Source organism: Schistocerca piceifrons, chromosome 1 (assembly GCF_021461385.2).
Source record: "Schistocerca piceifrons isolate TAMUIC-IGC-003096 chromosome 1, iqSchPice1.1, whole genome shotgun sequence".
Taxonomy (NCBI): Eukaryota; Metazoa; Arthropoda; class Insecta; order Orthoptera; family Acrididae; genus Schistocerca; species Schistocerca piceifrons.
In genome coordinates this window covers 42209039-42222372 of record NC_060138.1, presented here as the reverse complement: position 1 = coordinate 42222372, position 13334 = coordinate 42209039, and the positions used below count along the sequence as shown (strand labels likewise).

The following is a 13334-nucleotide window of genomic DNA, read 5'->3' as shown; positions in this document are numbered from 1 at the left end:
CTGGCAAGGTCTACAAAATTTCCTGTATTCTGTCAAGATGATATGAACCAACATTTCTTTAAGTGATATGAGGACAGTATATTTTCTTGTCAGATAAACTGGCCTAATAAATAAATAACTGACAGGTCGTAGAAAGTGCCTCTCTAAAACTAATCAAAATTGGATTGATACAGTATTCAATTTATTTTCCTTTTAAAGATGTGACACAATTCAGTGTGTCTACAATACTGCACTCCGTTCTTGTCAGCCACCAACTCACTGTCAGGCAGTTATAGGATGGCAACCATTTCTCCTTTATATTTCTTATTAAAATAGTCACTCACTGTTGACAAACCTTGCTGTTCTGTAAGTACGGAAAACACACATTTTTTGATGAAGTAGAACCATTAGCTAACAAATTTGCTGTAGCTGACACATATAAGCATCAACATAATTAACTAGCCAGTGCTGTTAATGCTTATAAGCATTTCTACAACCAATAGGGCAGTGTGGCAATCACATTTATGTCTACAGGTGTATTATTCAGTCTAGCCATCAACATGTGTTTGTACAAACAGTGAAGTCTACAGAAACATTTTTTGTAACTACAATTTTGCTTTCTTGTAAGTAGTGTCTTTGATGTACATTGTTCAAAATAGCAACTGATCAGCTGACATCGGGAGCACTAAAAAGAGTAGGAAGATCAAAAAATTCACTTCTGATCAGTTATTGAACACATCAAAAGATAGTGATTTTGAATTCAGAAATATCAAATAACTAGACTCTTGAGGATGCAGAAATTTTTAGTGATAATAGAGTAGAAGCAAAGCTTTAAAATATTTTTGTGACAGTGCAGAATTGGAAGATGCACATGGTGGTGATGAATTTATGATAAAGAATCTACAGTGACGGAAGGCAATATATCTGGTGAAGCTTGGCATGATGAACCGCATGAGATGCGGTATCATCTATTTATAAAACAACTGTTTTCTCAATTCATCCAAGTAGCAATGCAACAATAAATTTCTCTAGCCTATTACTTATAGATGATGTACTCTAGTGTATAACAGTAATGTATTTTCCTGGATGGAAAAGTATGTAAAATACCTATAGACAATTGGTGAGTGGCACACAGAAACATGTAATAGAGAACAACTAACAATGTATGGCTTTTGAGCTCTTGCTCTTTTCCTAGTAAGAGAACACACATCCACACAGACACTCAAATGTACATGCTCGCACTAGGAGCAAGACTCATTGATAAAACAAACATCACTATGAGTATATTTCTGAGTGATAATATAAAAGACAGGTCTAGGATTTGTAACTGGAAACCTGTTGGTTTATATGGAATACTTGTATTGGTAATTTGATTACATATCATTAACAAACAATCTGTCCAATTACAAGGCTACCAATACTGGAAGATACTCTGGCTCAAAATAGGGGAATAGTGAGAGTTGAGCAAAAACAGATCATCTCACACCGAATGCATTTTGATATAAATCCACGACCGGGACACCCAAAACCAGATGACCTATCTCACAAAATATGACGTATACAGGATGTGCATAAGTCGAGGCACACTTTCAGTTATTTATTGCACGAGAACCAAACATTGAACAGATATCATACATATGTTATTTTGAAGAGAGACCCTGACGGTTTTTTTTGTTTTTTCCCCAGTGTATACTGCCACATCATAGTTTGGTAATTTGTCGATAGTCAGTGCTAGTCAAAAACATGGCAAGTTCAGGTGCGGAGCGAGCTTTCTGTGTGTTGGAGCTTGACAAAAACAAGTGTGCTACAGCTGTTCAACGGATGTTTAAAACCAAGCACAGTAAGAAGCCACCAACAAGGAAGGCCATTTACCACTGGCACAACAAATTCGTTACGACGGATTGCTTGTGTTCGGCAAAGAGCAGTAGACGTCCCAGTGTGAGTGAAGTGAATGTGGAGCATATACGAGAGACATTCATAAGGAGTCCAAAGAAATAGGTGCGTTGTGCATCCCCTGAACTCGAAATGGCTCCAATGGCAGTGTGGAAAGTCCTGTGACAGAAGCTGTCTATGAAACCATTCAAATTGGAGCTAGTGTAGAAGCTCAATGATGATGACAAAGACAAGCGTTTTGAGTTTTCTTTGCAGTTGCAACAGTTGAATGAGGATGGGGGTGCCATTGTTGATCGCTTCATTTTTAGTGACAAAGCCACTTTTCACACTAATGGGAAAGTGAACAGGCTTTTTTTTTTTTTTTTTTTTTTTTTTTTCAAAGCATTCACATGACTGCATTGAATTTGAGTGTGATTCCCTAGAGGTAAATGATTTTTGTGCCTTGTCACATCGAAAACTGTAAGGACCATTCTTCTTCGCCAAGAGCACTGTCATTGGATATTCCTACTTGGACATGTTGCAGAAGTGGCTGATGCCTCAAATGCAGTTGGACTCTCTGTTCATCTTTCAGTAGGATGGGGTTCCGCCCCATTTTCATCATGTAATTCATGGGTACCTGATCACAGAGCTCCCATATTGATGGATCGACCATGCTGCAGAAGGGGACAGCTGTTTCATTAAATGGCCTCCCCGATCACCAGATCTCACTCCGTGTGACTTTTTTCTGTGGGGACACATTAAAGATCTGGTGTACGTACCGCCTCTACCATGTGATGTAGCAGAGCTCCGGGAGGGAATACAGAAAGTGACTGCCACAGTCGATGAGGCCCCGTGCTGGGATGGGTATGGCAAGAATTCGATTACTATATTGACAACTGCCGGGTTCGCATATCGAATGTTTGTAAAAAAAAAAAAAAACCTTTCTGAGTTTCTCTTCAAAATGCAATGTGTATAACATTCATACAATGTTTAGTTGTTGTGCAATAAATAATTGAAAGTGTTCCTGGACTTAATGTACACCCTGTATTAAATTATTTTTGACAACAGAGTGTGCCAACTGCACTACCCAGTAAGAGACCTATTTATATTGAAATCAGTTATTCTTTGGAGGGGGAGATTGTCCTGTAGATAGTGTACACAAAACAAAAGGCATAAGTATGGCATCAAAATGTATATGCTTAACAATCTGGATGATTATATAACTTAATGACCTGTGTATAAGGGATGGAAAAATCTCGTATTGAAAAGATAGTTTTACATTTGTCGGCAGAGAAGTTGCATGTCGGTCATCACACCTACTGGGCAGTTATTTCACTAGCTTATTGTTAGCTGAAATCTTAATAAGTTGACTCTAAGGTTAAATAGGAGGAATACTCATCAAGAAGTTGTATCTGAAAACTGGGTAAAGGAAATATAATTGCTTCCTATTAGCAATGCATCATGTTTCAAAAATGGAAGGATAGACAAGAGGTTAGTTAAATTTACAAAAATTTTCATAATACACTCTAAGACAAAACAAAGAATATGCAATGAAGGAATTATCCAAATGGAATGGAAATCATTAGATATGATGTACATGTATAGACAAACAAATGATTATCATTTCAGAAAAAATGGATGATTTATTCAGGAGAAAGAGCTTCACAAAGTGGGCAAGTCAAGTATGTGTTGGTCCACCTCTGGGTGCCAGGACACATGCGTACTGCATGGAACGAAAGGGCGGATCTATCAGACAAGGAGGCATGTAGTGATCCTCAGCTAGTTCAATGTACAATCTCCCTACATGCTATTACCTTGCTCTTGAGGTACAAAGTCATGCTTGCTCTTGAGGTGCAAAGTCATGCGCTGAATGGATGACGAGTGGTTGGAAGTGATAGACACTAAGCTCCGCCCTGTGAAGTCCACAATGCGGCCATGGCGTACTTCCTTCCAGCCTCATCGATGCAACGAGGTCCTCCGTACTCATCTTTGTGCAGGCGACAGCCCTGTGATGCATGGCTTCTTGCTCCAGTACAATGATCCTCCAATATGTCGTGCTTGCGGCGTACAGGTCACTGTACACCGCATTTTACTAGACTGTGTTTTATTTTCAGGCCAGAGACCAACAGCAAATTTGCCGGCAGATCTGTTCTCTTTTGAAATGAATGTAGTTATAGTTATAAGGTTTTGTGATCTCTCCGACTTGTTTGTACAGATTTTAGGGACATGTCTTAATTTATCGACAGGGTGACTGGCTCACCACGTTTCTTGTTAAGTGGTCAGCCAGTAACATTTCCCTGTGTCTTTCTTTTAGCTCTTCTTATGTTTTAATCCCATGTATAGCATATTTCATCCTTTGTCCATTGTCTCGAGGCATCTAAGTAGAGTGATTCTAGTCATTTTTTCCATATTTGTTTCTTGTAATATGTGTAAGGGGACTGATAACCTTGATGTTGAGCACCCCAAGGCCCCCACCCCCACCCCCACCACCACCGCACGCACACGCACATACAAACACCCCCCCCCCCCCCCCCCCTTGCACGCACGCACGCACACACACACACACACACACACACACACACACACACACACAGAGTGTGCAATACTCTGTCTAATTGGTGCGTTAGAGCATCAAAGTCCAGAGCTGGTTGGAGATTCCTCCCCATAATCCTCCAGACATTCTCAGGTCGGGAGAGAGTCCAGCAACATTACTGGTCAAGGCAAGGTATGATAAGCACAAAGATAAGCGGTAGAAACTGTCAGTATGCGGGCAGACATTATCTTGCTGAAATGTACGTCCAGAATGGCTTGCCATATAGGACAACAAAACAGGGTGTAGAATATAGTCAGCGTACAACTGTGCTGTAAGGGTGCCACAGATGACAACCACAGGGGTCCTGTTATGAAAAAAAATGGCACCTCAGGCCATCACTGATGGTTGTCAGGCCATGTGACAGGCGAAAGTCAGGTTGGTATCCCACCGCTGTCCAGGGCATCTCCAGACACGTCCTTGGCCTGTAATCTGAATGACTGAAGCAGGATTGTCGACAGTGATGAGTCCCACTTTGAATTGAGCCCCTATGACTAGTGGAGATGTGTCTGGAGTCGCCCATCAACCAGGAGTGATTGTCTGGGGTATCATCTCTTTTTGTAGTAGAACCCTTTAGTTGTCATTAGCAGCACATCGATACGTCGACGATTTCCTATGCCCTTTTTTGTTGCATTTAAGGGAAGTCATCCTATATTTACATTTCAGCAAGACTCAAACGGTTATAACGGGTGGCTGGGACAAAGAATCCAGTGAAATTTTTTTAAGTGCGTTATCTAAAAACTACCTTGAGCAGTTAAACAGAGACCCGTCTCGTGGCAATAACATATTAGACCTCCTGGTGACAAACAGACCTGAACTATTTGAAACAGTTAACGCAGAACAGGGAATCAGTGATTTCAGCCGTAAATAGAAATATTAAAAAAGGTAGGAAGATTTTTATGTTTAGCAAAAGTGACAAAAAGCAGATTTCAGAGTACTTGACGGCTCAACGCAAAAGTTTTATCTCAAGTACAAATAGTATTGAGGAACAGTGGACAAAGTTCAAAACCATCGTACCACATGCATTAGATGAGTATGTGCCAAGCAAGATCGTAAGAGATGGAAAAGAGCCACCGTGGTACAACAACTGAGTTGGAAAACTGCTACGGAAGCAAAGGGAACTTCACAGCAAACATAAAATAGCCAAAGCCTTGCAGGCAAACAACCTTGCAGACAAACAAAAATTACACGAAGCGAAATGTAGTGTGAGGGGGGCTATGCGAGAGGCATTCAACGAATTTGAAAGTAAAGTTCTATGTACCGACTTGGCAGAAAATCCTAAGAAATTTTGGTCTTATGTCAAAGCGGTAGGTGGATCAAAACAAAATGTCCAGACACTCTGTAACCGAAATGGTACTGAAACAGAGGATGACAGACTAAAGGCCGAAATACTAAATGTCTTTTTCCAAAGCTGTTTCACAGAGGAAGACTGCACTGTAGTTCCTTCTCTAGATTGTCGCACAGATGACAAAATGGTAAATATCAAAATAGATGACAGAGGGATAGAAAAACAATTAAAATTGCTCAAAAGAGGAAAGGCCGCTGGACCTGATGGGATACCAGTTCGATTTTACACAGAGTTTGTGAAGGAACTTGCCCCCCTTCTTGCAGTGGTATACTGTAGATCTCTACAAGAGTGTAATGTTCCAAAAGATTGGAAAGGCCACAGGTCATTCCCATTTTCAAGAAGGGACGTTGAACAGATGTGGCGAACTATAGACCTATATCTCTAACATCGATCAGTTGTAGAATTTTGGAACACGTATTATGTTAGAGTATAATGACTTTTCTGGAGAATATAATGACTTTTCTGGAGACTATAAATCTACTCTGTAGGAATCAGCATGGGTTTCGAAAAAGACGATAGTGTGAAACCCAGCTCGCGCTATTCGTCCACGAGACTCAGAGGGCCATAGACACGGGTTCACAGGTAGATGCCGTGTTTCTTGACTTCCGCAAGGCGTTTGATACAGTTCCCCACAGTTGTTTAATGAACAAAGTAAGAGCATCAGACCAATTGTGTGATTGGATTGAAGAGTTCCTAGATTAAAAAAATGCAGCATGTCATTCTTAATGGAGAGAAGTCTTCCGAAGTAAGAATGATTTCAGATGTGCTGCAGGGGAGTGTCGTAGGACCGTTGTTATTCAATATATATATATAAATGACCTTGTGGATAACATCGGAAGTTCACTGAGGCTTTTTGCGGATGATGCTGTAGTATATCGAGAGGTTGTATGAATGGAAAGTTGTATGAAATGTGGGAGGTTCTGCAACGAATTGACGCATGGTGCAGGGAATTGCAATTGAATCTCAGTGTAGACAAGTGTAGTGTGCTGCAAATACATAGAAAAAAAGATGCTTTATCATTTAGCTACAATATAGCAGGTCAGCAACTGGAAGCAGTTAATTCCATAAATTATCTGGGAGTAGGCATTAGGAGTGATTTAAAATGAAATGACCATTTAAAATTAATCGTCAGTAAAGCAGATGCCAGACTGAGGTTCATTTTTTTCCTTATGAGTAATATCTGAAGGTCTTGTTCAATGTTTTATAATTGTTTTGATGCTTTCAAAGCAGCCAAAGTTTTTCTTATTCACCCAAGATGGGCATTTGCTCACTGTTTCAGTTGTAGTTTCTTTGCATTGAGAATAAATCAGAGGGGCTATCAAGATTGTTTGAAATAATGCTTATAAGCTTGTCACATGATCCAAGTGTGACTGTGCCAGTTGAAGTAAAGCATGGGTTACATGACATAATGTGCTGTACCTGTGAATAAATTTCCAATTGCCATTAATTAATAATTCTGGCCTCCTATATTTGAATGGTGACATCAGAGTAACCACGTATGTCCTCATAACTGTAGACTTCATCTCTGTATGTAACTTCTTATGTGCTGGAAGCGGAAAAGGTCTGACAAAGATCTTAATCTTCCAATAAATAATGGTAAGGCCTTCTTTGTTAATAACAATATTTTGACCAATTCATTACAATATTCTCATTTCATTACAGTATTCAGACATCTCATAATATATTTAAGACAAATGAGCTGTATCAGTACATTAGTTCGCAGGCACTAGATGCTGGAGTTAGCAGTCATGTGTGTCCATGTGTGTGTGTGTGTGACGTGTGCTGCTTGTGTGTGTGTAAGGGGGGGGGGGGGGGGCTGAAAGCTATGAGTTGATTGTCTTTTAATTGTGCCTGTCTACAATGTGACGTGTCTTCTTTACGCTGTCTTTTCCTACGATGTTGTTAGCTCAATGTAATCTCATTTGACAGTAAATGACATTCCTTTTCTCGTGAAAGACAGCTGACAAATGAGCTCTTAAGACTCTCCAGATATCAATGAAATTATTGTGATTGCCACTGACATCCTTCTTCCATCAAGTGCACCGTATCTGCATGGCAGGAGCGGACAGCACAGAGTAAGCCACCCAAACAGCAGATATGGTGATGCAGTGTGAGATTTATATCATCATCTCAGCTTGCAGATATGCTGTGTCTATCCAGCTCCAGATTACGTGTACAGTAAGAAAACAAGCTTCCAAACAGCATAATATACTAACTTGTAACTTAATCATGACTTTTACGGTGAAGATCATCATTCATCAGTTCGGTAAAAGCCGTTTAACACATCACTCCACCAAAGTGATATTTTACACTACACAGTATTACACAAGAATAGAACACAACATTTTCCTCGAGTATGATTTTGGTTTGTAGCACAAGCACACTTACAAGTTTGAACTTCATTGATTTATGGCTCATGCTTAAGCCTGCAGCATATGTGTTAACTTCTACATCTACATCTACATCCATACTCCGCAAGCCACCTCACGGTGTGTGGCAGAGGGTACCCTGAGTACCTCTATCGGTTCTCCCTTCTATCCCAGTCTCGTATTGTTCGTGGAAAGAAAGATTGTCGGTATGCTTCTGTGTGGGCTCTAATCTCTCTGATTTTATCCTCATGGTCTCTTCGCGAGATATACGTAGGAGGGAGCAATATACTGCTTGACTCTTCGGTGAAGGTATGTTCTCAAAACTTTAACAAAAGCCCGTACCAAGCTACTGAGCGTCTCTCCTGCAGAGTCTTCCACTGGAGAACATGGAGAAGAGTTATAAGTTTGGTACAGATAAAACGGTTCAATCTGAGAGAAATTAGTAAAACTTTGTGACTCCTTTCATCAATCAAATTATCAATCAGCTGGGAAAAGCTGTTAACTTCTGACTGAGCTTCTCACCTTCAACACAGACAGGGCACAATGAATATTTATAAGAGGAGCTGACCAAAATTTACCATACAGAGTATTCCCATTGTTGCCTTCATTATTAATAAATGTTATTTAGCAATTCAACTTTGTATCTGATAATTGAGTTTGCAGACAGTCAAATGAAATGTAATCAGTCTCTAAAAACATTTATTGAATTCATAAACTAAGTACAGATGTTGTTTACACACAGGTAAAATTAAAGCCACGCCCATGGCATGATCGCTGGGAAAGAAAAGATTTGAAAGGTGTAGAGAGCCTTGATATACCAGAGAAACATATTAAGCGTGCTGCCGAGTTGGCTACACCCTGGGAAAAGTATGATCTGATGAAACAATACAGGTACGTCAAAAGTAGTTATTTTGAAAATACTTAGCATTTTCTTTTTTTTTTTTAAAAAAAAAGAAAAAGAAAAAAATGTTAAAATGTGGTGGGAGTACTTTTGACTCCTTTGGTGAGATTTTAAAACATATGCTTAACTTATTTTTAGGGCAACTATACCAGAAGAAGAACAGAGGGAAATATTTTCAGAAATTCAGTCAGAGCTACATAAATTGGAGATTAGTCGTAGAAGAATAAAGAGAACAAGAACATTTGTTAAACCTAAAAAGAAAGCTTGAAGAGAAACTGTTTGTAAACAAAAATTCTGTAGCTGCAAAATAAAAATGTGGTCCACTGTATATAATTAATATGTTCAACATTGTTTTTGTGGCACTTTGCTAATATTCAAGATTTTGTCTATTTCGATTCTACAGAAACAAAAACAAACAAAATTGTTATTTTTATGAAATGGATGTTTTTAATTTAATTTATTACTTGTAACAATAATAAGTTTTATGCTGATCTATAAATCATTGTGATTTCTTTATTTATACTTCTTATTTTGGGATTCACAAACTATCTGGCAACAACTATTAATGGTGTAAAACTGTATACCAGAGTGTCCACTCATCAGTTCTAGATTGCACAGTTTACACACCAAATGTTTAGTAATAATTGTCAAGGGATGATCCCATATGATTTTCTGAGAAAGGAATAACTAGAGTAACTCAGTGGGACAGAACATATCTGTCCTTAAAAAAGATGTATGAACTGTCAGGGTCAAATTGAGCTTACATATAATTGAATACAGCAAGAAAAGTGTTGTGTACATAGTTCGCGAAGTCAGCGCATTCACAACTTTCCCACTAGAGCGCGCCCCGCTAAGCACAACAGCGCAGGCGCAGCGCTCGTCCGTCTCCGCACTACGAGATGGCGCTGTCTTAGAGACGGACCAAATTCTGCTTCCGCCGATCCGCGTATTAATATTTAACGTAGCCAATGAGATTGCTGCTAACGTAGAACCTTTTCTTCTCGCGGATCACACTCTCGCAGTGATACCTGAACGCGCGAGGTATTATAACGAGTGTACAGACCTCCGATTAGTCAGTCTGCATTAGTCTATAGCCAAGTTTCAGTCTGCGCCTAATAAGATTATCATATTCCTGTACATAACCATGAAGATAAATGTATAGACACTTTGTGAAGTATCAGAAATATGTGAGAATGAGATTAACGTACCAAGACCAAAGGAACGTCAGATTGTCAATTGTAAATAGCATCCAGAACCAAGTTAAGTAAGGTTTATGATTGTTATTATTTTAATAAATGTGTGTGAAAATTAATCAAGTTCTGTTTATAGTTGGTCACCGTCAATCTGCTACTCTAAGCGTGCAAGTGGCATTTCTATCATCTGACCTAATGGCAGAAGATAAACACGCCACGATAAGACCACGAGACATATTGCTGACACTCGCCTACTTCGTTAGAGCGACAAGTCAAATAATCTGATGGTGTGTGTACCGAAGGTCTTACAGTACGCACACCACAAAAAGTATGCTGCTCTGTGTTCTTAGGGCTTACGTACAGAGCCAGCGACTTTTGATGTAATATGCTGAGCTGTGAGTGATCAAGGAAATATTGGAGCAGACGAGATCTTAAGACATCCAGTCTACATTTTCATTCATATACACACTCGGCAAGCCATTGTACGGTGCTTTGTGGAGGGTACCATGTATCAACTAATCGTTTCATTTCCTGTTCCACTTGCAGATAGAATGAAGGAAAAATGACTGTCTATATTCCTCCATATGAGCCCTAATTTCTCGTGTCTTATCTTTGTGGACCCTATGCGCAATGTATGTTGATGACAGTAGAATCGTGTGGCAGCAGCTTCAAATGCCAATTCTCTAAACATTCTCAGTAGTGTTCCTCAAAATGAATGTCTTCTTCCCTCCAGGGATTCTCACTTAAGCTCCCAAAACATGTACATAACACTTACATGCTGATCAAATCTACTGGTAACAAATCTAGCAGCTTGCCTCTGAATTGCTTCAATGTCTTTCAATCTGACCTGGTGCCGATTCAAAACACTCAAGCAGTACTCAAGACTAGGTCATACTAGTATTCTATATGCAACCTCCTTTACAGATGAAGTACACTTTCCTAAAATTCTCCCGATAAACCATGTTTGGCCATTCGCCTTCCAAACCACAATCGTGTGTTTCATTTCATATCGCTTCACAACATTATGCCCAGATTTTGAAATGGCGTGACTGAGTTGAGCGGACACTAATAATGCTATATCCGAATGTTTTGGGTTTGTTTATCCTACTCATTCACATTAATTCACATTTTTCTACATTAAGATCCAGCTGCCATTGATCACACCAACTTGAAATTTTGTCGTGGTCATCTTATCTCAACCTACTGTCACTTATCTTTGACACCTTTTTGTACATCACAGAATCGTCAATGAACAACCGCAGATTGCTGCTCACACTGTCTGCCACATCATTTATGTATATAGAAAACAGCAACAGTCCTATCACGCATCCCTGGGGCACTCCTGAGGCTACCCCTGCCTCCGATGGATGTTCACCGTCGAGGGCAACATACTGTGTTATATTACTTAAGTGGTCTTTGAGCCAGTCACGTGTCCGGGACCTATTCTGTATGCTCATACCTCCGTTAACAGTCTGCAGTAGGATAACATGTTGAATGCTTTTTATGGAATCTGTCTTTTGCCCCTCATCCACAGCTTGCAGTATATCGTGTGAGAAAAGAGCAAGCTGGGTTTCGCACAAGTGATGCTTTCTTTGTTTCAATCTCTGGAAAATTTATTATATTCAGACTCAGAATATGATCTAGAATTCTGGGGCTCACCAACGTTAAGGATATTGGTCTGTAATTTTGTGGCTCCGTTCTTTTACTCTTCTCATATACAGAAGTCACCTGCAGTTTGTTCGTTGCTTGGCACTTTCTGCTGGCCAAGAGATTTGCGATAAATGTAGACTAAGTAAGGGGCCAATGACATAGTGTACTCTTTGTAAAATTGAACTGGGGTTCCATCCAGACTTGGTGACATATTTGTTTTCAACTCTTCCAGTTGTTTCTCTTTGCCAGGGATGTGTATTAGTCCAGTAATGAGGTACTTTTTGCTTGCCAAAAAGACATAGAAGATTTAGTTTTTTTATCTTGTTCATGTAGTTGAGAGTATGTTGAAAAAAAAAGGCACTTTTTTCAGGTTTTCATGTATTATTTGGAAACTATGCAACATACAGAAAATTTTGCTATTGCCAAAATGAAGAGCATTAAATTTTTGCGTCGAATGCCTACTTGGAATTCAAAATCGGTGTAGCTGTCTGGCCACAGTCTGTTGTCCAAGTTTGTTCATTTTTACCACCTTGGCCAGAAAATTGGCTCCAATTGCTGTAACTCAAATATAGCTACCACAAATGAAAAAAGTCACGTTATCAGAGTTGTAGAGCATGAAATTTCATGTTACAAAAGTATCTAGTTTTTTCAGGTTTAGGCACTGTTATGCACTCATACACTTGAAAGCCAAAGTAATTCCATTTTGTTGTTCTTTTTTGTAAGTAAAAGGTATTCAATGAACTGCAATTTTCAGTGGGAAGACAGCTCTTGTAAGTAAAAGGTATTCAATGAAATGAAATTTTCAGTGGGAAGACGGCTCTTTAATGAGCACATATATGTTTTCTCTGTATATCTTTTTAATATGCTTCATTCACGTGTATTTTTATTCATTTTTATCTGTGCCCTAAATGGTATGATTTGAGTTGCTAAAGTGAAAACCAAGTACATAGTAAAGGTCAATATGTATTTTAGTACAAGTAATATAAAAATTTGTACAAACGAACAAATAAAAAGACATGACAATACTAAGAAACACAACTTAAATATCAGGAAGATGTAATATTACAGTACCACATGAACCTGTGTATGAGCTCTTACTGCTCGACTGTACGCATGCCCACTCAAAACTTTATCCCAACTGTTTTGAGCAAATATTGTGTACGGTAAGTCTCTCAAACCACTTCCTGCCATTATTATACTGAAGCACCTGAAGGAGGACACTAGAAGGTGAAACCCACCTAATCGTACAATGACATGTTCTGTGTCGCTGCCTTCACTTCTTACTATATCCATAATGTACAGGTAATGTGGCTGATCGAAAGTGACAGAACATATTTAACCACGTTTTAAACATTTTTTCAATGCTGTTAAAAGAGGTATATAAATTGTGTTGTACAAAGTTGGAGGATAATTTAAGAACAGTAGGCACATT

General features: G+C 39.1%; 1 protein-coding gene across 1 annotated transcript in view; it reads left to right on the top strand.

Moving 5' to 3' along the window:
• Positions 1-9575, top strand: part of LOC124805046 (39S ribosomal protein L19, mitochondrial) — an 83380-nt gene extending 73805 nt beyond the window's left edge. The window contains exons 5-6 of the mRNA XM_047265470.1: positions 8901-9049; positions 9198-9575. Of these exons, the coding sequence (XP_047121426.1) occupies positions 8901-9049; positions 9198-9327 (279 nt within the window). The 3' untranslated portion in view covers positions 9328-9575. The remainder of the gene's footprint in view (positions 1-8900; positions 9050-9197) is intronic.
• Positions 9576-13334: the final 3759 nt, after the last annotated feature.